Below are 27,305 nucleotides of genomic sequence, written 5' to 3' on the forward strand. Positions count from 1 at the left end.
AGATGAACAAGGCTCTGTGCAAACTGACTGAACTCAGCTGAGCTACAGCGGCCTTGTGAGCTGATGGATTAACAGGCTCGTGTTTAGCAGTGATGTACACTGACAGACAGTACATCACTCTGTTCAATTTGGATTTTTTTTTTTTTAACAGTATTTGTCTCTGAGGGGTTTCTATAGGTCTACCATAACTGAAAGATCCTCAAGTCATAAACCCATTAGTTGAATTTCCTGAGTGATTCATGCTTTTGAGATTCATACAGTGAATGATGTGTTTGCCTGCACTATTTACACTATCATCAAAACACCACTTTCAGAGCCATGGTATTCTCCCACTGACATTCAAAGACATGAGATCATTCAAACTGCAGAGGGTTCACTGTCACCAACACCTGGAGATTTCATGTCTGTTTTTCCCTTTGTTATCCACCTGTCTCTCCCTCTTCTATCTACTTCACCATCTACTACCTGAGAAACCTCTCTCTCTCTCCATCCTTCCTTCTACTGTTCACCTCTTTATCTTCAACCTCAGCAGACACGTTCACATCATTAACATTTTCATCCATGTTTGTTGTGACATAACATCGTCAGAAATACTGGAGATACAATCGTACATGAACAAACTTTAATCAGCAACAGAAAAGACAGAAAGTATAGTGAAATCCTTCCTTGGTGCAGATGTATCATTAATCAAATTAGCACTGTGCTCTGTACTCACATATATTCCCTGTGTGCAGAGTGCACTGCTGCTGCATTGCTGTAGCGCCAGAGGACAATGACTGATGATAGGACGTCCAGCGTGGCATCAAACTACAGCAGAGACAAGGCAGGTAACCAAGGAGAGAAAGGAAGAGAGAATTGAAATAATACAGTAGCAGATCTGAAGTTAGCTCACACTTGATTTTACTACTGCATCATAACTTATCACATGTATCATGGACTGCTCACTCACATTCAACATCTACATTCAAAGAGACATTTATGGTTTTATATACCCTCCTACAGCATTACCAGTCTGTGCTGGTTTCTTTATAGTCACTTTTAGTTACACAAAACCCAGTCAATAAATAAAGTTCTGCATGGTACACATTATTTTGTCGTGAATCAGCTGAACTGATTCATTTCTGTTTGTCTTGGTGTTTCTGCAGCTGCAACATTAGTTCTCCTTCACAGTTTGGTTACATGAGGTGTCTGAGGGTGGAGTCTGTTACATACAGTACAAAGGTCCAAACGTGGACCAGACCAGGGGCTGTTGGATATAACACTGCTTCTTCATATATTTCACCTGCACTGGAAATCCTAATTGTAAAACTCTTGGTACCACTTTATTTGACGCCTATCTCTATAATGCATTATAACTATACTTATAATGAGTTATAATGCAGTTATAGCACTGTATAACTATAGTTATAAACACTCATAAATGATCATAATGCTTTCTAACAATAATCATAACACACTATAAAGCATTTTATCATGACTTAAGGTCAAGTATTATATTACGTTATAATTGTTAGTAACTGGCTAAGAATGCTCACATCAATAATGCATTATAAATATAGTTATAATGTGTTATAATTGGCTTATAAACGTGTATAACTATCATTATAAACACTAATAGATTATCATAGGGCTTTATAACAATAAGCATAACACACACAACACATCATAGAGCATTTTATAATGGCTTATAAGGTTAAGTAGTTATAATGCTCTAATGTGTTATGTTTATTGTTATAAAGCCTTATGATAATTTATGAGTGTTTATAATGATAGTTATACATGTTTATAAGCCAATTATAACACATTATAACTATATTTATAATGCATTATCGATGTGAGCATTGTCAGCGAGTTACTAACAATTAAAACGTATTATAATACCTGACCTTATAAGTCATGATAAAAAAGTGTGTTATGATTATTGTTATAAAGCATTACAATCATTTATGAGTGTTTATAACTATAGTTATACAGTGCTATAACTGCATTATAACTCATTATAAGTATGGTTATAATGCGTTATAGAGATAGGTGTCAAATAAAGTGACAAACAAAACAAAAAAAAACAGAAAAGTGTAAGTTTAAAAGTTATCAGTTATTAAGGTATCATTTAAAATGTTTCAGTGATTTTAAAGCATCAGTTACAATGTGTGAGACAGAAGAGACAGCGTTAATTGCCGTAGGAAAATCAAGGTGATAAACATTATAACGAACATAAAATATGTTCATTTTTTCAATTAACCTTTCAAAAAGAAGATGATAGAAAGTATTGTCTCCCCTGAAGCTGTGTCATAAAATATGATGTGATTATAATCATTTCATTTTCAAGACACATTATGTACCTGTAAAAAAAAAAGTCAACTTCCAACATCGTAGCAGCTAAAGCTACCAAAGATCAGTTGCTGTGATCTCAGCCCTTTGCCTTGTCTTCTCTCTGCTTTATTAAAACTGCCATAGACAGCCAAGCACTTGCTAATTAAATCCAATCTTTAATAAGGAGATAGCTAGCGCTGAAGATAATGGTTTATAATATTTCTATCAAATTATGCTAATCACATTTCCCCTCAGTGGCCTAGATGATTTCACTCTCACTTCACTCTTATTAAGGCTTCTTTTCTTTTTAAACTAACTAGTCATTTTCTCTCATTGGCATTATTTTGGTAAAATCCTGCAGATCTGTTTAGCAAACACAGACAGCATTTTGACATTCAACCTGTGCTCCTCTCTGCCCCGTTACCTTGGAGACAAAGAGACCAATGACACTTTGGTATCAGGATTCATTAATAAATCACTGAGATCCAAGTTATGACTAATTAATCAATGGAAATGGAAGGAAGGCGGAAAGTGGAACTCACAGCAAATCCAAAGGCTGACGCGCTGTGTCTCATGAATGATACAGCTGTGGAGAGAGAGACAGAGAGAGAGAGGGGGGAGAGAGAGAGAGAGAGAGAGAGAGCAGTAATGTTAGTGTTTTCCTTTGAAAAAATGAGTTGACAGCAAGATACATTTTAATGCCAGGTTTCACGTCACCTTGATGTTATGTTTTCATATGCGGACCTTCGCATATGACTCATCGTGTATAACAAACATCTGGCATCTGCATAAATATGCAGTCCATAAAGAATGAAGAGTAATTACACGATGTCTCATTCCAGGATAATGAGGTGTTTCACTATGAGTTCTTTATTGTTACTGAATGAGACGACGAGATGAAAAGTCACTCTGATGGACAAAATAACACAAAATATAAACAGAGGAAATCAAGAGTAAACAGCTTCTAATGAGTTAATCAAAGCACAGATATACAGTAACAGATCAATAGATTTTGATGTGTAAAACTGTTGAATGTGAAAATAGCATCTGCAACATCTGCCTGGTGACTGATTTGCATCAGGAGCACCACCAACAACACAGACTTAGCCAGTGTACAGGCGAGGAAAGCCTTCCTCTTCCTCTTCATTCATTCACTCACATATTCATATATATTTTGAAACAGAATTTTTAGATGCCAATGAGCATCTTAAATTGACATGACTCATGTGTGAGAGATACTTAATTGACTCATCCAAATAAGAAGATAAAAAATAAATGTGGAAGTTCTTGCCACCTGCTATATGTCAGTCACTGTTTAGATCCAGCATGGTTTCCACCAGCTAATGACGATAATAAATGTCTGCGCTCAGCTACTCAGTGCTTCACCGTGTTCCCCTGCTGTCTTTGGTTCAGGGCAAGTGAGTTTATCAGACTCTTTTGTGGGGAACGGTTTCTCTGTGTCTATAAACAAGGCTGTTGGTGCAGCAGTTAAACCAAAACAATGGGCTAAATATAAGGTATAACATTGGACTTGGGTGATAATTGATTGTGGGTTATGAACAACACCTTCGACCACATTACACATTCATTTGATCCATTGTTCTCTGCGAGTCCTGTGCATGATTGTGTTGCAGACATTGACACAGACTACATGTGTCAGTCTGGGTCACAGCACAGACACAGCATCTGACCTCTGTTTGTACCTTGATATTAACCTCTGATGTTTAATAACATAAATATGACATATCCTCAAAGTAAAAACCTAGTGAAGGCTCCATTGGTCACTAGTGATAGAAAGGTGAGTGAACGTTTGTGACAGAGGAGTTTTAGTCTACCAGTTCTGTTTCACCCTTCAGTCTGTCCTTGTGCTTCTTCTTTCTCTCACCATTTTTCTCTCTCCCCCTGTGTTTTCAGGACAGAGTCTCAGGGGACACCATATCGGCTGTTAAATCACCATGGTAACAGGAGATTTGAGGCCAAGCTGGGAGTTTGAAGTCAACAGAGCTTTCATCCTCTTCATCTCACCCAAGCTTTGTCTTTGCCATCATCCCAATCTATTCTCCCCTTTCTTTCTTCCTTTCTTTCTTTCTTTCTTTCTGGCCTTGTGGCCATGTTGGCTGCTTTCTCTTTTATTGATTGAAGCTTCACTTCTCTGCGTGGCGTTGTCAGGAACGGTGTGACGCTGCATTTTGCCGAGCACTGATGAACACTTGAATCTTAAAAGTTACAAATAACGTTTCACTTGTTCCGGTGCTAACGGAATCACTAATGTGACACAGCGCTACACTGCCTAAACTACAGTTAAATCAAAAGTGACATGTGATGCAGAAGAAAGGAAACGTGGAGAGGAGGTAAAAGGAGGAGTTAAAGGGCGCGGAGAGGAGAGGGGAGCCCCAGACAGAGCCCTGACAGCTGGTGCTGGTCAGACGGGCTGCGCAACACATGACTGCCCACATGCACTCACGAATACACATATGGCTGTCTCTGTGTCTCGCTCCGTCCTGGAGACGTCACAGTCTCCCTCTTTTTCTTACTCACACATCCTGTGTCTCGATTGTCCTCTCTCAAGTACAAACTCTCAAAATCCTTGTTATGATCCTTGTTGGTTCCTGCCACAAAACCTCCACGAGAAAACCAAATGTCATGATTTATTCACACAGAGATCAATTTTTACCAAACCACTGGTTTTGAGGTGAGATTCACTTCCGAGATGTTTTTTTATATGACGAGACATGACACACTGCCAGACATGAAGTGGAGAAAATCTAAATATGAATACTTTTAAAGAACATGAACTTTCTGCTTATGTATTCATATTAACTGTTAATAAGAAATATTGCTTTAAATGGATTTTCCAAAGGGCTTTGAAATCAGTCCTCCACAATGTAATTCATCTGGTCATGTTTAAGAAGATAATCTGGGTTCATGTGAAATTTAATGCCAATCTTTATTAATCTCTATTGAATCAATTTCATGTAATCCGTCTAATAATCTGATTTGTTGTTGCTCTGATATGAGCTAATCACATTTGGTTAATCTGCTGACTTCCTATAATGTGTTTGATTTATAGAAACCTAGTTCTGGGTTTGAACCCGCCGGCTGGGGCCCTTCTGTGTGGAGTTTTCACGTTCTCCCCGTGCATGCGTTCTCTCCGGGTACTCCGGCTTCCTCCCACAGACCAAAGACATGCAGGTTAGGTTAATTGGCGACTCTAAATTGCCCATACAGTAGGTGTGAATGAGAGTGTGAATGGTTGTCTGTCTACAGTATATACTGTATGTTAGCCCTGTGATAGACTGGCAACCTGTCCAGGGTGTACCCCGCCTCTCGCCCAAAGTCAGCTGAGATAGGCTCCAGCTCATCCGTGACCCTAGTGCAGGATAAGCGGTATAGAAAATGAATGAATCTAGAAACCTTTCATCTCAGTGTGTGCACACAAACATTCATCCCCAGCCCTCATTTGGTTGTGGGTCATTAGGTGTGACAGGTCAATGTTGAGAAATGTAGATCTATCTATCTATCTATCTATCTATCTATCTATCTATCTATCTATCTATCTATCTATCTATCTATCTATCTATCTATCTATCTATCTATCTATCTATCTATCTATCTATCTATCTATCTATCTATCTATCTATCTATCTATCTATCTATCTATATGATAAATTATGTTATCCACCACTCCATGGATTGCTTTCTCGCCGGATTCATCAAAAACAATTGCACATGGCCAGGAGGAGGGTTAGCAAAACAGCCGAAAAACGGCCGGATTTACATAGTTCCCCAGAAGGCTTGTGTAATTTTGACTCAAAGACAGTTTTTACTTTGCTTTTTAACTGTGGTGAATGCATGCAACGTGATCTGGGTGCACATCTGAGCTGCAGTGGATCCATTCAGTTGTTCCCCAGAAGCAAACAAACCAGACAGGACAGGATCACCTGATTTGATCAGATCTCATTCAGCACCTGCAGGGGGGCAGGATTAGTGGCAGCTGGACAGATGATGTGCATTGACCCCTTCACTAAACAACAGATGGTGTTAAAATGTTTGTGTGCGTGATTCTGCGAACACCTATTGTGCGTATGTAGATGTAATACCATTTGGCAGCCTGTAGGGATCTGCCCTGGACGGCCATAATCTCACCCTAGTGGGTAGATTTTAATGCTTAGTGCTTTACTCCAGGAACCCCCTGACCGGGATTTCCCAGTTCTTAGAAGAGTCGAGCCAGCGCCGTCTTGAAAATGACAGCGTAATCTGCAGAGTAACAGGAAAAGGAAATGTTTTTCTCCATTTTTCTTTCTTTCTTTGAAACCACAGGCACTCTTGTTATCTTCACGGCGATTTTACGCTGTGTGGTGTACATCCAGTGATGTGGGAGGCTGTGACCTGTGATAATTGGCTCTTGGATGTTAAAGCCTCTATGTGTGACTGTCTGCATTCCAGGAGACCCTCTGATGAAAGAGTTCAGGGCTAAAAAACCTACTGGCCGACAAGCACTGACCCATAAACAGTCACAGGTTTAGCCTAATTTTTCATGCACTGTATTGTTCTGACACATCTAAAATATACAAAATATCACCTACCGTAACTAACACTGATTATAGGCTAATTTAATTTGGCTCTTAATGTGTAGACACATTTCGTGTTTGTGTGTTGTGACTTGTGACTACACTGCGTCTGTGATCATGGAAAACCATGTCATCACTTTACAACTTTAACCGCATCTCCTTATACCGTGGCTGATGTACAGTTCATCACATTATCACACAGACTCCACAATACCAGGAAATTAGTTGGAGTGATTAGATATGGCAATTTGTGGCAGCTCATACACTCATATTGCTGTGTGTTGAGAATAAAACGAAATAATGACATGAACACTTTGTAATTTTAATTTTACGATATTCTCATTTTTCACAATTCAAAGTATTGGAGCATGTAGAACTAATTGAGAAACAAATGAATAAATTAGCTGAATGACTTGTCTGGACAAACTCTGTCCATGTGAGTCTCAGTGTTCTCACTTTATAATGAATCGTTTATCTGATCTGACCCTCTGTTTTCAAAAGAAAAGCAGCAATGTAGCTGGAATGTTAACCAAGACTTTCACTGGAGAAGCACTTTGTGTACATGAGCATGTGCACACACACACACACACACAGTCTTTTCTCGCTGTGTTTCAGACGTAGGGCTACTCAGCTCCAGAGAGAACAGCTGTCCTCTCTGTGTGTCTCTGTCATCTGTCTGCAAACTCATTTGGGATGTGGTTAAGACTCCTCAGCTTCATCACCTTGGCTGTATTTCTACTTTCATTAATTACCTTGGAAAGAGCCAGAATTCCTCTCTTGCTACCAAGTTGAAAACAGTAGCTTTTCTTCTCCCAACAAATCGGTGCCTCCCATGGCAAAAGCTGACACTACCATGTGTAATGTCCTTTGGGTTGTTAGTTAATCAGGGAGGCAAGTAGCCTATGCATGGAGCACTGCTAACAAGACTAGAAAAACAAAAGGGGGTGAGGGGAGGAGATGGAGTGGGAAAAGGAGGAAAATGGAAAGGACTTTGAGAGCCAACGGGGACAAGGATGTGATGATCAAAGAAGAGGAGGAGAGGAAGACTTCAGTCTAAAATGATGAAACTGAGTATGTATGTGAGTGTGTCCTGTTTACAACTGTCAATCATGTGTTTTTCCTATTCTATTCTCAGTCACATAACTCACCGTAGCAATGGCTCTGACTTGGCAGCAGTAAAAAACCCTAATTATCAGTGAGTTACGCAAGAACTGGTACCAGAGCCAACACTTAACATGCTCTCTCTTTCTCTCTCTCATTCTCTCTCCCCCATGTTCTTTTGGCGCTGATGATGGCAGAAGATAGATGGACAGATGAAGTAATATCTGCTTGGACATCGATTGAAGAGCAGACTTTGTGGGTATACATACATCCGCATTACTCATGTCAGTGGAAATTGAAATGTGTACTTGTGTTTGAGACGAGCTCTTTCAATGTAAGCTGCACATATCTGATATAAAATTTATGTCATCCAAACCTACTACACACAGGGTTCATCTGGAAGTAGTCATATGAGAGATGATAAACACAAACACTGTTTGTTCCCACAAATGAACTAAAATTAACCCAGTTGTTCTCTCATAAGACCCTCAGTCGTTTGTTATGAGACAGACATTACACACCACCCTTTGACCCACTGCACATAAAATACTGACTATGAATTATGCTTTCTTTTGATGTAGAGAATTTCTAAAAGCTTGCGTATTTGGCAGTTCATGGATAAGCTGACAGCGAATCCATCATGAAGATGATACGCAGACAAATAGTTAAACGTTCTAGGGAGCATCGACTTAAAAAAAAAGAAATCATGTTCTGGTTCAACACAGAATACATCGACTTCAGAAACAACTCTAAGCATCCATATAAGCTTAAAGCAGATATCAGTGGAATGTTTTTGTTAATATAAGTCCTAAATAGTCCTATTTTCCGTCAGCAATCACTTACATGAAGCATTTCAGCCTAAACACGAGTCTCTCCGTCACTCTGCTCTGCTGTAACCCGAGGAGAAAATTTTCCTTGTGGGATACAAGTGTTATCCAATGAGGGGAGAGAACGGCATGAAGGGCTGTGTGTGCAGCCAAGGGATGCGCGTGAATGTGGTGACGTAGCACGAGGACCAATTGATGCCTGACAAGGGCGGGGGCTGCTAACTCATGGTGCGTTCAAGGAAACTCGTACTTTGTGTTTTTCCTTCCTGTGAAGTCATACCAGTTCGATCTGGTACGAGTTCACGGGTCGGAAGTTACGAGTGGCCGTTATAGGGAACTTTCACAGACAACAGGACGGTAAAAACACGAGCTACGGGTTACCTGGAACGCTACCAAGTCGTAGTTGTGACTTGAAGCTGTAACTTACGGTTTCAAAAGCCTGCCTTGAACACAGCATTAGCCGAAACGGCCGTGCCACTGATATCTGCTTTAACCAAAGCACTTACATAGTCTTTAAAGCAGAACTATGCAGGATTTGGGCTGTAATTATTGTGGCTCAGAGTCACTGTGATGGTTGAGTGACCTGTTATGAAGTGAATGGGGTCTAGGCCAATGCGCTCACCCCCCCCACTGGCTGAAAACCGCACTTGCAAGATCAGTCGTCCGTCTCGGTGTTACAAATCTCGTCAATGGATAGAAGTATCGCGAGAAACTGCTTTACGGCAGTACGAGATAAGAACGCATATGACGTCATGCATGTCACGAATCGTGATTGGTTTGAGTTCGGAAAGTCGGAGGAAACCATGGAAACATGAAATGTTTACTGATGAAGTTCAGCTTGTGGCTAACAGGGAGCTAATGCTAACACAGATACACACACCATGGGTCTTTTATAAGATAATGTAATACATCATGACACACACACACACACACCTTCGCGTTTTGGAACCTTTATTCCTGTGTGTGTATGTCTGTGTCTTTGTGCCTGTGTGTGGCTGTATTAGCGTTAGCGCCGTGTTAGCATTAGCTCCGTGTTAGCATAGCGTTAGCTCGGTGTTAGCATTAGCTCCGTGTTAGCATTAGCGCCGTGTTAGCGTTAGCTCGGTGTTAGCAGGGCTTAGCAAACAGCAGTAAACACAAGCACGTGTAGGGGGGGTGGAGGAGGTGGCAGCGGCGAGTTTTTTTTTTTTTTTTTACGACAGTGACATGTGCCTCCCAGAACTGTGGGGGAGCTCCGGAGAGGGAAAAAAAGAGAAACCAACTAAGGAGCGAGCTATTTCCGGCCGAGCTGCATAGTTCTGCTTTAAATCCACCCAATTTCTTTATTACTGTAAAAATAATTAGAAAAAAGTCTTAAACTCTAGTCACAGCTGGAGACAGAGATAACAGCACAAAATGGCCAATCATGTCAACAAGCAATTTTACAAGTTTACATCTGTAACGTTTTAGCGATGCTCACCCAATATTACACCTGTTTTCCACAAAAAATCTCATTAAACTAACTAATTAACTAACTAACCAACCAACAAACTTACTAACTGACTAACAAACTAACAGACAGCATTAACCTGCCTTTTTTTCATAACAAACTGAATAAAGAATTACAAATATAGTGTTTCTGACTCCAGAGCAGCTGAATACTTAAAACAATTTGTTTTCATTTGCCCAGTATTCTGCAATTATTAATAATTACAACTACTATGAAATGGATACGAGAGCTGTTACTGAGATATAAATGTGTTTAATCTCACCGAGGAAACCTGTCAAAATCCACACTACTTGAGTCTTTGTGTGCTGACAGGTGCAGACAGATAGTTTCAACACAGACTGCCTCCTGTTCCATCATCCATCAACCCACCTCTGCTGCTGCTGACTGTATGAAAATAGTCCATATCGAATTAGCAGAATCATTTGCAGCCAAACAGAAATGTAATTACGTCCTCCTCCGTGTTCCTCAAGGGCAGGGGCTCAATTCAGGGCTGTGAAACTCAATTACACCACAAGGAGCAAAGGAATAATCTGGGAGTCAGGGAACGAGGAGGAGGGAGCCGAGGAAAGAGGCAGACAGGGCAGCAGATGGACAGGCAAACAGAGCGAGACAGAGAGGCAGTGTGGGTGAGATAGCAGCACAAACACAAAGGTGAGAGAGAGAGACAGACAGAGAGAAAGAGAAGTACGTACTGAGCCACTTGTACGCTGCCAATCAGTGACTCTCTGAGCCCCTGATCTGATCGAGGTGACTCATCTGCGTTAGTGCTCTGGAAATAATAAAATCTCCCTACAGACACATTTATTGATGCTGAGGAAAAACACTTAACGCTCCCAAGATGAGGACGAGGAGTTTGAAGTACAGTCAAAAAGCAGCTCATTTTATTTCTGTGCTGTGTAGTGGTGGTACATCAGCTGTTTGCAGAATGTAATGAGGCGAGGGGGATAGTAAACAAAGGCAGGTAAGTAAAAGGCCAGAGATAGAGACAGAGAGAGAGGGGGGGAGAGCTTGAGGGAGAGGAGGGGACATGGAAGGAGGAGGGCAGACATCCGGGAGGAATTATGCATCATTAAAACCGGACTGAACAAGACTTTATGCAAATACACCTGTCTGGGCTGTAAATGTGCAGCAGGGTGCCAAGAGGGAACAACATCCCAGCCTCGCTCCCGGAGGTTGCTGTTTACTTCGTATGTTGAAGACGTTGCGCATGAGAAACGTGAGCTGCAGCCAAACTTCACGTTTCTATCTGAGAAAGAGCAAAGTGACCCAGCACAGTGTTGACCTTCACGTGAATCAAATTAGCAATGAAAAAACTGACGTAAAACTCGTACAACAACACACCAGAGTGAATCGACAACCGCAAATGTGTGAGTCAATTGGCCTGAATTCACATTCACAATCAAAATAACAAACAAACAATAATGATGATAAAATGATACAATAAAACACAATTTTTGGAAGATTGGGTGTGTACTGAGTATTTGCATGTACAAACTCAGTGCAAATCTGCATGTGTGTGTGTGTGTGTGTGTGTGTGTGTCCTAAATTGCTGCTTGCTCTCCACTGGGGCACTGAGTTAAAACAAACGCCCTCAGGATGCTGCTTCCTCATTAATTAGTGGCTCTAAATGGGCATACACTCCCCCTGATGACCACACACACACATGCACACATACACACAAAGCATTTAAAAGCAACAAACAGCACACAAACATCACATAATAAGACCATTAGGTGAAAACAGAAACACACGTCTGTGCACATGTTGAGGCATCACACACACACACACACACACATACAAGCGCGCACAGACACACAACCTTTGCCTCCTCAGCAGCAGACACGACATGGCTGCGGCCGCTTGCTCAGCTGCAAAATATTGCGTTTAATAATTCAGGACCTACAGCTCAGCTCTGCAGCGAGCCTCGCCTCGCACACGCTGGCTCACTTCACCCTGCAGAAAACCCTACAGGGATTCTTCCTCTCCCACTTTTTCTGCCCTCATTTTCCTATCTGCCCCCCTCCCCTCCCCTCCTCCTCTGTGGGTGGTAAAATCGGTCCCCTCCGTCCCTGCTTGTCTTCTAGAAGAGGTCCTTGCTTTTCTTTCGGCCTCTGCTGCTCTGTCTCTCTCCGGTCCTCTTTGCTGCAGTTGTCCTCATCCTCCCATCCATCTCACTGTTTCATCCCGCTTTTCCCGTTTATCATTCTCCCACACCCCCTCTTTTCTTCCCCCTGCCCTTTCCTACCACTCTTTATCCATCTCCATCCCTTTCAATTTGCTCTTTAATTTATCTCCTCTGTCTCATCCCCCCCATCTAACTCACCTTTACATTTCCTCCCTCCTACATTAACACTCCTTAATTCCTCCTCCCTTGCTCCCTCCTTCTCTACTCCCAAGTAGCACGGCGGTATTGATCTGTGCTGGGGTTGAACTACAGTCAGTGCATGCTCACGTACAGGGAGGTACCATCTGTGAGCGGTTTGGCATTGGGGCCTCAGCGGGGTACATGTGGAGATTAAGCCAGGACTGGTACATGGCTGACTGGACTAATGCTTCCCCTTTTTACCCACAGGTTTTAAAGAGCTTCATCCTGGAAAACGTTTTAACAGTTCAGGAAACTTCCTGTAGAGCTCAAGGATTTTCCTAAAACAGCCTTCACTTCAGGGATCCTCATTCTGCGCTATTATTAAGAGAGACGCATCACTATGTGACTAAGACACTAATGTGTTTGGTGAAGCGATACAACACAAGTGCATACACAGGCTTTGTTATTTATCACAGACATGAACATAATGCTTCACAATTAGGCAAGAATTACAGTTCAGCAAAAACCCAACAGCGTCATAAATGGGTTGTGTTGGTATCAGTGACATCTCTACTGACTATTTATTTTCTCTTAATGTCCTCACAGCAGGGAGAATTACTGTGATGCAGTAAATTAAAGAATATCTTGTGGCAAACAATGTGACAGAATTATGGAGAAATCCATTAGCAGCAGATTTAATATCTTCGCAAGGTCTCAAGCTGCTGCTGCTGCGTCCGCTCTGTTGTGTCGTTCGGGTCTTAATGGTTTTAGTTTGGATGGATGCGGGCAACTGTGATGGAATGATTTATATTAAGGGTCTAGCAAAACTGACTGTCACCTTTGACTCTACTGTCTGAGAGTCACTAAGAGGATTCAGTGCAGGCACAAAGAAGAGCTACAGTGGATCCTAACATGGTAAATGGGCTTGACACTATAGTTACATTCCCCTACTCATATGGTGCTTTTTTTATATATACATTTTGTGAAAAAACTGATGATTAAGGGTGAAAGTCAGTAGTAGTAAGTATTATATGAAGTATATTATCAATCTCAATCTCAATATAAAATGATAACAACGCCTGTGACCTGCCTCCTAAAAGTGAAGTATAATTTTCCACATTATAATATGAGATAAATAACATCTAATTGAATCCCTGTGGATTTTTCTACATGTGCTCCTTCAATGTGCGGTTACAGCTTCAGACCACAGCCTTCTTCACTAACAAGCTGCTGTATTTTTCTTTGTATGGAAGTCATTAGAATCCTCAAAAAATTGATGTAGAAATTGAGAGTGGGCTGACACCTTAGAGGACATTTCAACTCTCAAAGAAGCTCAATATGCAACAAAAAAGACAATAACTAGTAACTAGTAATTCACATTTGATGTATTTTTTCTTTAATCTGAGCTCTGGGCTTGTGTTTCATCCTTCATGGACACATAAAGTGAAGAACGCACAGAGTTTCAAACACTTTCTTTTCTTTTCTGTAGCCGCTCCAAATCTGTGTTACTGTTTTGGCTACGATGCCTCAGAGATACAATCCCACACTAAAACGCACTTGTTAGAGCCCAAACCTTTTCCAACACTTAGCAAATTTCCAACTGGCAGAACTGCACCTTTCAGAACAGTCTTTTATTTCTTTATTCTTATTGTTTGTGTTTTGGTTGCCAACTTGGCCGTTCTTCGCCAACGCTGGACCACTCAAGCAGCATGATAGCAAGCATGATAGTTGACAACAAATCACAACATTAGAAATGGTGCAAATTCCACCATTTCAATCTTACCAGCTTTGTATAAAAATGCTGTGTGACAACTAGAATTCACCCACATCTGTTAGGTATGTTTGTCCTATAGATACAGCAGTGTCAGGTCTGTGGTGTTTAGAAGGTCACCTGCCTCACAGAGGACACATGGTAAAAGTCTAAACTTGCAAAAAGAAGGACCTTGTACATAAATGTGTCGCTTGGAATTGATGCAAAAGGGATTTTTGAACATTTGTTTCCAAAGTCATGAATGGGCTGTCAAATAAAACCACTGAAAGTTTGAACTTCTACACTTCCATGCCAACTGAGCAAACCTAGCTGATGAGAACAATGTGACAGAGAGTTGAAGGCTCCAGAGCAAGTTAGACAGTTTTTTTGGGAGACCGTGAACAAAACAGTGTGCTATAACATTTTCGGCAGTTGGGGAGGAGAATCCCTGTGGGAGTCAGACACATACCTCGTCTATACTAGAGGCACAGTATGAACTATATCATGGCTTTTTCATTTTTCAATGGTAAGAAACAGCAGGCATACAATTTTCTGTATCACATTTGATTTAGCTTTAACTTATCATTTCTCTTTTTATAAAAATACAAATAATAAGAAAAACAAAAGTTGCTGTGTCTTGCTGCACAACAGAGGTATGGAGACAGAGAGAGCGAGAGTAAGAGAGAGAGAGAAAGACTGTTTATTTCAGTAATAACAGTAATCTACTTGCTGATAGACAGAAAGAGAGTCATCCACTCTCCTGTGTGGAGTGAGGGCACCTTTATATTCCTGAGTACTATGGATCAGAGGCCGAAAAGAAAACCACTTCTGTGCCTCAGGACATTAAAAGTCCTCGTAGGTTTCTGAATGATCCACGATGATGAAGAGAGAAAATAAGATAATAGCAACGATAGCATAATATTGGTAATATTCAGTCAACCTCCCAAAATTGACCAAATTGTCATGTCCTTTGTGTGTTCCCCTGCTTTATGTGAGGCTCCCTGTAGTTGCAGACTCTTTTTGTGTTCCCTTTTCTTTTTCTGGGACATACTTGTTGGTAGGCTACTTGTTTTTGTTTTTGTTTGTTTTTTCTGTTCAGAGACTATTTGCATTTTCCCATTTACCCCTTGAAAAAACTTCCCGGGATTCATTCACCTGTGATATCACATCACATCTGTATTTGGGTCCAGTCCCTGTCCAACAGTGACACAAATCATGTTTTCAGGAGAACTTAAACAGTGTTAGAGAATCTAGATCCCCATGTTCTTCACCCACTGTCGATGTAAAACACCATCATCATCATCAGCAGCAGCAGCAGCAGCAGCCGCTTCCCTCCATCAGTGGTTTCAGTGGCCACACCTCAATGGAGTAATCAGGGTGATTAAAAGATATACCGTCACTGCTATGGGTGTAATGTGTAAGTGACACATAACATGGGTTTACCAGTGTGAAGCACATCTGCTCTGTTGACATTAGCTGCACCATTTATTTGACTATATCTCTCTATTTCTATTCTTCTTTTAGTTTCCCTCACAAAAAGCATAGAGAAATATCTTCTTTTTTAGTTCAGTTCAGTTACACAACTCATATTTGTGCTTAACTTGAATACCTGTGCCTAATCGACCCCATTTAATTATAACAAATAAAGTTCTTTCTCTGGGTCTGTCAGCACTCAAGCTGCCAGGAGCACAACATTCTCTCCCCACTGTTTACTGTTTACCTAACTCATTTATTTGCTTTGATACGTTCCAAGACTTGCAGTGGTCCCTGGCAGGAACAGTGGGTAGTAATTAGCAGAACTCCAATCACTTGATGAGGCCAAACCTGACAGATGATGTGGTTACCACTGACCAGTGTTTAAGCAGCTGTTTCACACTGTGACACTGCTGGTTAACTAAGAACAGCATGACTACTGCGTCTGCTGAGGCACAACATCACACACACAATCTACACCACACAGGTGAGAGGAAACCTAATGGCCATGCACTTGTAACACACAGTATCGGCAGCTTCTCTTTATATCCCCATATACACATTTCCTCTGTGATGCAAGAGTAAAATAAACTACACTGAGATAGTGTTTCTTTGGTACAATGAAAAGCCTCGACTGTGACATTCTCAGCTCAAGAAAGGGGCAAACAGCATTTCCACATCATACTTAGTGATGTGGAAATCATGGGTTTTGACTGTTTATTGTGGCATTTTGGTTTGATCTTAATGTTGCATTACTGTCTTTAGGGAGCTATTGTTATGCTAAATGAGGGAATCAGTTGTTTAAAGCAGACTTTAACTGCATGTTTCTCTGAGATATTCAGTTCATTTTTTTCATTTTCATTTCTCCTTTATTTATTCAGGGAAGGTCAATTGAGAGCGAGCTCTCTTTTTCAATGACGCCCTGATTACAAAAACACAATTATACAGTATACAAGGTACATGATTCACAATTACATACAGGTTGTAAAACATTCGATAAGTTTTTAAAACTATCTAAGGAAATAAGATGATCCAGTTTCAGACAGTTTTGTAGGTTATTCCACTTTTGGGGGGCATAAAACTGAAAGGCAGTCTTCCCCAGTGTAGTACATACCGTAAAACTTCAAATAATGGCCGAGTCCCAAATTGCCGCCGGTCCCAATTAACCGCCGGGTGTAGCAAAATATTTTTTATATTAAACGCCCATCCCAAATAAACGCCGGGTCAAACATTGTTTTTCTGGTTGCCAAAAAATATTCTATGCAAATATAGCGGGTGTCTCGTGACATTAAAGTCGGCCGAGGACTGACGAGACGCCTCTGGGCTGGTTGCTCCTGCCCGGTCTGTCCACTCCTCTCAGCCGCACTTCAGCACCTGTCCTGGGCTGCACAGTGTCGGCTCGGCTCGGCTCGGCTCGGCTCGCTCCTCGTTTTAAATGACTCCTTTTAAAAGTAGCGTAAACAGCCTACTGTTCTCTGATTACTCATACGCGTATTTAGTTAGGCTATACGTTGCATTATTATTAGTTGTAGACCTACTTCCAACAACAACAACAAAAAAGGACGGTGGTGCGAGCCAACACAGGTGCTGAAGTGTGGGAGAGGGGTGGAGAGACTGGACGTCCGTAGGGTTTTTGCAACTTGCGGCGGATCAAGAAGGGCGAAGGACCGACATGACGGGGGGTCTCAGTCTCCTGGTACCTGTGCGGGCCAGGACGGCGGAGGTCAGCGAGACAGAGAACGAGTCCGCTACTCCGCCCTGGCCGTATTTACAGTAATGCCTTGAGAAACGCACGTATCATTCCACCGCCGCCTGCCGCCACAGAGTGAAGCCTCTTTCACCAGAAGGAGGTCCAGGTTGAACACTATTAATAAACGCAGGTCCCTAATAAACGCCTGTTGATTTGAGCGATTTAAGCAAATAAACGCCCGGACCCTTATTTGGTGTTTTACGGTAATAGTATTGTATATTGTTCCTTGTTATTAAACTGCCTGTTGTTTTTCAGTTCGAAACCTAGATAAGGGATTAAGCCGGGATATGTTGGTTATCCTGGCTGAATTTAGCTTCAAGTCGGTTGTTCGAAAGCTGGATACCTTTATCCTGGTCAAGTTACTATGGTGATTTATTCTCTGCAGCTAGCCTGCTCCAGACCAGGCTAACAGCCAGGCTTAGTTGATTCTGTTGTCTTTATCTGTGAAGTCAGCAGTCACTCTGATCAGAAATCAGTGTGTTTCATACATGTTCTTATGTACATATTGGCCTGAATTATAAACAAATAAAATGCATTAACAATAATCAAAAAACATGAAACATTTACAATATTTATTAGGCTTTTTTTTTTTTTTTTTAGGCCTTCAAAATTATTTTCATAAAATATGTTACAATTATATTGGCCTAAATATTGGTTGAGGTAAGAAAATAAGAATAAAATTGAGTGAGTGTGAGCACCTTCCAAATAATTTATAGACCTCGTCATCATTGTTATCGGCAATTTATTGAAGCACCAAACAGCATAATGTTCTAATATTTAATTAATTTTCACCTGTTGCACATTTGGCCATGTGCTGTAAACTTTACTTCAGATTTGTGCAATTAATCATCTTCCACTGCTCATCATTTAGGCAAAGTGCACAACTGTTAATTTGTGAAAGGAACTTGAGTTGTGATTATAGTTTTGGATTATTAAATCAGTCTGCAGTTGTCCGCTCTCTCTGAGCTTTACGACAGCAGCGGTGCTTTTTTTTTTTTTTTTTTTTTTCTTAAAGAGGTGTGTCACCTGACGTCAGCATTAATGTAGCGTTCCAGGCAAGTTACGAGTTACGAACTGGGAACTGGGAGTAGATCGATCTAGTACGAGTTCACAGGTGGGAAGTTACGAGTTTGACTGTACGTTCTAACGGGTAACCATAGGAACAGGTCGGAAAAATACGAGTTACGGGTTGCCTGGAACGCACCATAAGATCCACTGTTGATTGGAGGAAAGCAGCCACACCTGTCCTCTCATCAGTGAATCTGTGATCAATCTCTGTGGTCTACTGACAAGAGAATAAGTTACACCTGGCTTGACAAAGCTGCTGCTCCTCAGCCTGGCTCAGCGTTCGAACAACCAACTAAGCCAGGATGGACTTAGGAGACTTTGTCCAACCTGGCTTTTCCACTTACCCTGGATATCTTTATTCTACTTTCAAACAACAGACCCCTGGTGGTTGGTCTTTGAGGTGCTTGCTAGGAGGCTAATCAGAGTTTTATTGTGGCATCATGTCTCTCTCTATTGCTGGCTTACTTGTTGATGACATATGTGTGTGTATGTGTAATGTGTTGGAGGGGGGTAGGAGAGGACAGGTGAGTCTTGTGCTTACTAATGAATGAATTAAAACCTTCATTCACCTCTTAGCTGTGACTTTTAAGATATAATCAGTGACTGGAGGCATCACTGTTTATTATTATTATTATCACTGTTTTATGGACCTGAAATACAGAAACATCTGAACCTTTTTTATTTCTTTTTTTCTTAAATCAGACTCTTAAATTTTCCTTTTCAAGACAGAAATGTTTTAAAAAATGTATATGTTTAAAATATATGTATTAGCTTGTGGATTAAAAATCATTTAGAAACACTGAGTTCACTAAGCTTCAATTTCTACTGTTCATGTATTTCAGTGAACGAGAAGAAGTTCCATCTCCTCCTCTGTGTCTCATTTTCTCAGGGCATTGAGTAAGGTCTCTGTCTCAGTGACCCTGAGGAGGTGCCGATTCAGACATAACTCAGGTGAGGATTCAGCTGCAGGTTTCAGCGTGCAGACAACCCCAGAATGAAAGAAGAAATGAAACTGTGATGGATTGACAACAGGGACGTGTGGGTGGACCTGTTTTTTTTCTGACTCTCTGACTTAACCTATCCATGCTATTATTTAAAAATGTGACTTTGCATGTGCATATGTATGTGTGTGTAGTCAGGGAGTGAAGAAAAGAGTGTTCATGTTTATGGATGTATCAATCTGAAATGGATTCACAGAGCTCCTCCTGTGCAACTCTGACCACAAAACATTTCCCTCACAGTTTAATAATGAGCTCTGTGGAGTGCGGAGACTGATCTGCATAATTAGGTTGAGACACACAAGCAGAGAGAGATGCCTGACACACTTACACAAGTGGTTCTGTAAAAGCACACGCATAACGTGGGCGCTCAGTGGGAGGTGTAAATATTATCTCAGCTGTCAAACGTCAATTACTGTGATCCCTGTCATCAGAGGCATCAAATTCATAGGATTTGAAAATAATATTAGGTTTTTGAGCTTTTCTGTTCCCTGATCTCTGTACGTGTGTGTGTCTATGGAGCCTTTTCCCTCTGATGACAATAAACCGAAAAACAGAGGTACATTTTTCAATTTTGATTAAACTAAAGATTATGTGACAATGGATAAAGAGTTACACAATGTCAAAGGTAAAGACTCATAACCTTACCGATATCTAACCCACTTACCAACCTGCCCCACTTAAACCCTTCACTAGTAAATCTGTGTGATGTCATTTTGCAAAGTTTTCCTCAGTGTACCAAAGATTCAATTTAGGAATGATATAAAACCAGCAATTAAGACCAAACCTTGGCAGCATGAAAACATTACTGCACTGTTTCAACTACAAACATTTTGCTGGGACACCACCGCCACTGGAGAGTCATAAAGTCACAATCAGATAATGCTGGAGAGGAATTTTAATTTGAAACAATGGACACAGGCAGCGGAGTCACATGGTTTAAATCAGCGAGAAACAACAGCTACCATTAAGTTAGCCTTGTACTGTCTATGCATGTGTTCAGCGCTGAGCTGTTACTGGCCGGTGAGCCAGAGTTTGAAAGTTGGACGTCTAGTCTGTAAACAGGTCTTTGAAACATTCATGTCATCGTTCTCTCATTGTGAATTTTGACAGGCTAATGTTAAATTGTTACGGCTGACACAGCAACAGCTCACAAGCTATGTGCTACGCATATACTGAGTAACACTGAATTTTAATATTTTTACACAATGGATCTGTCAGCATGTTAATGAGTTTAAACTATTGCTGCACACTGACGATATGGAGATGTGTTCACGTGTGTTAGCAGACGTGTGCAACATTCCTCGTTTTCTGCTTTTTGTTGTGGTATCAAATATGACATTGAGAATCAAAACTCTGGTATCCTGACATCCTTCTTCAAAGAGACACAAAATCATATCAGAAAGGGGAAATTATTCCAATGGGATACACAAATCAACTACAGCGTAAATAAATAAGTCTGCAAATGCATGCAAAATGACACCAAACAACTATAAATGATTACAAAGCCACCATGGCAATAAAGAATGTGGCGTTGTCTCTTTCAGTGTGTGTGTCTCACTGCTTCGTAGAAGGGGTGGATGGCCTTTTACATTTCAGTGCCCAGGGAGCCATTGTCTCATAAAAAGCCCAAGCAGAGCTGTCTGGTAAATACCCAGTCACCCCTGTGACTTTTGTGAACAGGAGATGATTTAACAGCCTTGGTTTCTTTCTCCACGCTGCACTGACATGATGCCGCTCTGCAACATAAACAAGCCTGAAAACCAAACAAGACAGCTGCTAATTGGTGACATCAGAGTCAGAGCAATTCATAAATCACACCAACTACCTTTTCTACAACCTAATTAAGCCTTTCCAGACTGGTGAGCAGGCAGCGGTTTGTAGAGGGGACAGGAAAAAAAAAAAACACCTCAGTGGATCACTCACAGTATAGTATTACATATAACAAGTCTAAAATGCTGTTTTGGTTTATTTAATCTGCATTGGAAATTTGCCATCAAGGATTTTATGGTAGCTGAAATTATCCAAGCATTACATTTAATGAAAACGTTAACCAACCGTGGGGCATCATGAATCACAGAGAACTAGCCAATTATGGAGCAAACACTCTCCTCCTCAGCCCCTCAGTCTTGATACAGTAAACAGTATGTTAGTGTGTATTATGTCAGTGGATATCTTAAGGGGTAAACAATGCTTTTATATGTATCTCTACAAATTAGTTATATATCTTGTGTGTATCTATGTATGTTTTTTTTTCAGTTACATCCTACAAAAAGAGTAGGATTACGAGTTTCTGGGTGCACATTGACAGGCAGTCGAGTCATGGCAGTGTGCCTTTAGTTTCATCATCATTCACCGTGGTAACAACAGCACAGAAGGCGCTGATACACTTCTCAGTTGAAAAAATCGTGTGATGTATTGGACTCAGTGGTGATTGGTAGCAGAAGAAAGTCCTTGAAGCATTTGGAACTGAAGGCAGAATAAAAATTTGACATCAAACTGTAAAAGATACTGTTTGGCAGATTACGCCTTAAGAAAGATTTTCAACTTCTGGGAAAGACAAAACTGAAAATGCAGTTCCTTTGAGAAATGTATTCGATGGCGAATGGCGATCTTTGAGGAATCGTGTTCCCTGCCAGCTAACCCACATTCTTGCAGAACAGCTGCAGCCCAGTTTCCCTCATATAAACAGCTCTGAACCCAATACACAGTTTCATCAGGCTTAAAAATGGATGAGGTTTAAGTCATGACCAGAAACTATATCCATCTATCTAGATTCTGTGCTGTCACTTTCTATTAGAGTGAACAGCAGAGGACAGGCAGGCAACAGAGAAGACTGGTCTATCTAGCTGTCAACACTGAGTAATTTATGCACCTAGTTTGAACACAGGGCTAGGCCACTTTTTGTTGCATCAGCATCAGTTGTGATGGAACGTATAAAACATAAGCACAACATACAGTATACAATCTATTATAAAATCCATCCCTCTATAACCAATAAGTGACTCAGTGGTGGAGGTCAATTTGCCAGGACCACTGCACCCTCCAGTAACATATGGCAACATATGGCCTATTGCCATAATCCATATAGTGTTAGGAGTAGGTTCATTACCATTAATTGTCGGTGCAAGCTGTTTTTAGATCAGTGGGGCAGAGACTCGAGCTGCATGGTACCTTCACATTTCCCTCATCAAACTAAATACACAATCCAACAGCTCCAAAACGCTCTCGTGGACAAGTTGTGACCTGCACATTAACCACACAATAATGTATAATTAATTATGTAACATTACGACACATGAAGCACATACTCAGAACTACATGCGCTTTTGAAATCATTCTGCCGAGCAGCCGTGCCTGGTAGTAGTTCCAGCTACATGTTTGCCTCGAAAAAAACTCTGTCTCGTAATGTTACTTTTATGTATTTATCTCATAGCGTGGTGAATGTGCAGTGTTTGGATTGTGTATTTAATGAGTTTGATGAGGGAAAGGTGAAAGCACCACGCGCCGTGCAGAGCTTGAGTCTCTGCCCCGCCGATCTGCAAACAGCTTGCACCGACAATCAAAGGTAATGAACCTACTCCTAAGACTATAGGGATTATGGCAATTGGCGAATTTGCCAAAATGTTGAACTATCCTTTTAAGGCCTGTTGTTGATTCACAGTCGTTTGCATAAAACAAACACATTCTCAGCATCATGCCACTAATAAACATCTACTTATCTGTAATTTTTAAAGAAACATATCCTGCTGCTTCATACTGCTCTGTCTACACTCACCAGTGCACACTGGAAACCTCTTGGACAACACACCGCTCTTAGAAGCTTAAATCTCATTGTCATGTGATCTGTATTATGTGTATTATGTGACCACTTCATAGACGCACTGCTACGTCGTAAGCAACAGAATGTGCTAGCCAAAGTGCTAAATGCTGACATCCTCCACTAATTATCATTTTCTGAAAGCAGAGCATGGATTCATCATGGATTGACCATTAATGAAAGTTGAGGTTTGATGTTTTTTTAACTGATAACATTTGTTTATATAATTTTTGTGACATTCTGTCAGATTGTGACAGTCTAGATGTGGACAGAACTGTGTAAGAGTGTATGTATATGATGCATCTGTCTGCAACTGGTCATTTTCACCTGACAGGCAGTAACCAAAGGTATGTGCTGGTCATTCATCAGACATGTCACTGAGATACTTGAGAGGAAGGAGCCACACAAGCAGCAACACTCATGAAACAAGATCGATCTGCGTTCCAGTTTTATAACAGTGGTGCTGATCTTTTCTTTGTCTGCCACTACAAACACACATGATTGGTAGCAAACCCTTTCCCACGTGTGTGAGAAGAACTGGTGACCCATCATTGTGTCTCAGTACCGACCGCACATAAGAAGAAAACACAATAAAAAATCATGATTGAACCTGATGGAGAGACTAGGAGCTCACACATGTGCAGGTAAGTAATCATCGAGGTGTGCTGATCTTCTCACACTTCACCACGAACACTGGCAACGTGCTGCTTTCACTCTCATCTTGAAAATTGGAGCCCATGCCACATGGTGTGTGTCTGTGCTGAATGAGGGTGCCCCTGTACATACACTAAAGTGCTTTCAAGGACACAGTTGTGCAGACAGCGGAGCTGGACACCAGATGGGGACAATTGACAGACTGAGTTTCATCTGAGATCATTTTACTGTTTTACGACACAGAACATCTTAATACTGCATTCATAGTTACAGACTTGATGCAGTGCTCCAGATCCAGGATAGACATGCTGTCAACTTGCGTGACCTGAGGGGCCTCTTACAAAGCAGTGACATGGAGTGAATTGGCCAGAGAGCTGAGGTCAAATGCTTATTGGTCACTTCCAGCAGATGCCTGGTCAGTGTCTGTCAATCCATTCATCCCAGGCCTCTGCCTTCACACATACACCTACAGCACATGAGCGGCTCAGCACTGTGTGATGTCTTCTCTGCAGGCTGTTCATTCACTAAAACATCCTGAGTCACTCTTATAAAACACTAATGAGACTGTTGAAGAAAAATCTATTTCTGGTTTATCAGTTGGGATCATGTTTTTCAGACGTACGTTACACACACGCACACATGAAACCACACAGGTTCTGTCAGGCAGAATCTAAGTAGCCCTGTTTCACAGAGAGGTGGCTGAAAATTGAGTGCAAATTAGTCTGTCTCAAGTGTGTGTGTGTGCGTGCCTGTGCGATCACGGTGGTGAACATGGCCGCCTGCTCGGGGGATTCAGACAGATCGAGACAAAACACTTGGAGCCTCTCAGGTTCAAATTGCAGCAAAGATGTAATCCAGGAAGAAGTCGATACGATTCCACCTGAGCTGCACCAGTTCATTTAGAGCTGGTAAACTGTCGCTCGTGTCACACGCTGCATGGATTTTGCCATAAATCTAAACTCAGCCTAATTGCTGCGTACTTGACAACCACGCTCCCTCTGTCTTTCATATTGCATCCTCTGTCTGACTGGATTGAGCGCAGAGGAGGGTTTGTTTTTATACCAACCTAGCGTGAGTGGGTGCTGGGTTTCTGTCTGCTCCGTGCTCACAAGAGGATTCTACTGTATGAATCAGTGGTGGAGGAAACAAATGATCCCACAGCTGACAATGTAACTTGTGTAAACTGTGGATGATTTTAGTGCCTTAAGGGGTAGCATCCAGCACTTACCCCCCCACCCCACCCCTCCCTTTTTTTCCCCTCATTCTCTGTTTCTGTCGTTTTCAATGTGTTACGGAATAAAGAGCTTGCAAGGTGAAAGTGAAGGTCAAATTGAAGGTCAGTCAGATTCAACTGAAGGTCAGGTTGCAGCTGTCCATTTATTGAATCACTGACCTATTGATCCATCATGGTCTAATTGAATATGCGTACAGATAACTGGATTTTTTTCAACAAAGACAACAAAGTGACCAACTCTTAGCCTTATGTTGGTTAGAATAGAAATGTTAAGTTGCTTCCGTAGCCGTTCACCAGCTCTGATTCAGCTACTCTGCTGGGTGACTGATCTTTATTCCCTTTTTTCTCAGTCTTGTTCTTTACCATTTTGAACTCTATCACTCCTTTCAATCTCCCCCTCACTGTCTGCTGTCACTCATTTCTCTTCCTTTTCTCCATTCGCCTCCAGCTCCCTGGTCATTCTCTCACCCTGACTCTGCTTTCCCCATCTCTGCCTGCCTCCACCCTCTCTTTGTTTAAGTCTCTGTTACTGAAGCCATGATAGGTGTAACAGTATTGTTTGGAGACAACACAGCAAGAGATGCTGCTTTTGGTTTCACAGGGTTTACTTTGTTGTGCGCCAAAAAAATAAGGGAAAGATTAGAAATGAGCCTGGATTAAGATAAATGACATCCATTCTTGCGTGTGTTCAGCTCCTCACCCCCTTATAGCCCTCACTAATACTGTTCAGGCGTTCCATCAGCTCAGTGGTACAGGGCTCAATAAAACATTCACACATTAAGAGAAGGAAAATTAGGCTTTCCCAGTGCCTTCTCCCTGAGGCCACCCTGGCCAGAATATATTCTGTTCCCAAGTAACAAATTGCAGCATGAGGAAGTCCGGGCCCCTTGGTAATGGATCCGTTGCAAGCATCAGTTTACCATTGATCACAGAGGAACTGGCTGTTGGCTGCTCTGGGAGTTTCATTGCCTGGTTTTTGTATTTTCTAACTGCATGAGGCCAGAAAGGCCAATGGTTAAATCAGACTATATTATAAGAATTTGAGCCTGAAACATTCATGAAATAAAATGATGGTCTTATCTGACACCAGCGGTATGAAGTTAAATGTGATTGCTAGGGATTTGTGATGAGTTCAGTGAGTTCTCTGATTTGCTACAGTACTGCCTTAAATGGAGTCAGTGCCGCAGTGATGATGAAAATTAAAGCACTGTAAATCAAAAACTGCAGAATATGGATCTAAGAGGCTGTCCTATTCAGGTTAACCTCCTGAAAAGATAATTTATCATGTTGCAGTGCTCTTGATATGTCTTGACTGATCTTCAATATTTAATTCAATACAAAATACAATATTTATACAGCATTTTCTCGTCTTCATTCAAGGGGAATTACATTGACTTTACACACCAGGAAAAAAATCCCAGTCAAAGGGCGATAGTACTCAGACTGTAAACACAGTCACTGTGGGGTATGTCTAGGCACAGTAATGCTAATTGCTCTAATGTTAATGGATAATTAGTGGCTCCATCACTTTTGTTCAGACCAAAATCAACAACTGTTGAATAGTTTGCTGTAAAATAGTGCAAGAGGATCAAACCAATCACTCTGGTTTCCTCTAGCACCACCATGGTTTTAAGTTTGTTTGTTTTTTTTGTTTGTTTTTACCTAAAAGCCTCAAAATGTATTGCAGTGGAATACAATATGGCGCTGACAGATGAGGAATCCTAATAACGGCCCTGTGTCCTGACAGTTCATCCAACATTAGCAGGTCAGAATTTTGAACTATCAAAAAAAAATCTTGATATTCGATCACATGAAAATTGATCACACATTTTGGATGAATTCATGTCCCCCTTAGGTTGAACTGAAATACATTTGGTTATTCTTAGCCCTTTCATCACATGGCATCATCACTCAAAATGTTTATGTACCCATTCTTTGGTTTATACCTTTGG

At 41.1% G+C, this 27,305-nt stretch overlaps 1 protein-coding gene and 1 long non-coding RNA gene across 2 annotated transcripts in view; one reads left to right on the forward strand and one right to left on the reverse strand.

The window, feature by feature from the left end:
• The window catches only part of tmem163a (transmembrane protein 163a), a 59,361-nt gene that overhangs the window by 12,365 nt on the left and 19,691 nt on the right, over positions 1-27,305 (reverse strand). The window contains exons 3-4 of the mRNA XM_085765257.1: positions 2,856-2,899; positions 716-807 (exon numbers count right to left, since the gene is read on the reverse strand). Coding sequence (XP_085621383.1) covers positions 716-807; positions 2,856-2,899 — 136 coding nt within the window. The remainder of the gene's footprint in view (positions 1-715; positions 808-2,855; positions 2,900-27,305) is intronic.
• Positions 8,051-10,870, forward strand: LOC146964805 (uncharacterized). Its single transcript, XR_015034636.1, has 3 exons — positions 8,051-8,244; positions 10,614-10,687; positions 10,772-10,870. It is a non-coding gene; the product is annotated as an uncharacterized LOC146964805 (long non-coding RNA).

The sequence above is a fragment of the Trachurus japonicus genome, chromosome 21 (assembly GCF_045865225.1).
Source record: "Trachurus japonicus isolate A0001 chromosome 21, Traja_1.0".
NCBI lineage: Eukaryota > Metazoa > Chordata > Actinopteri > Carangiformes > Carangidae > Trachurus > Trachurus japonicus.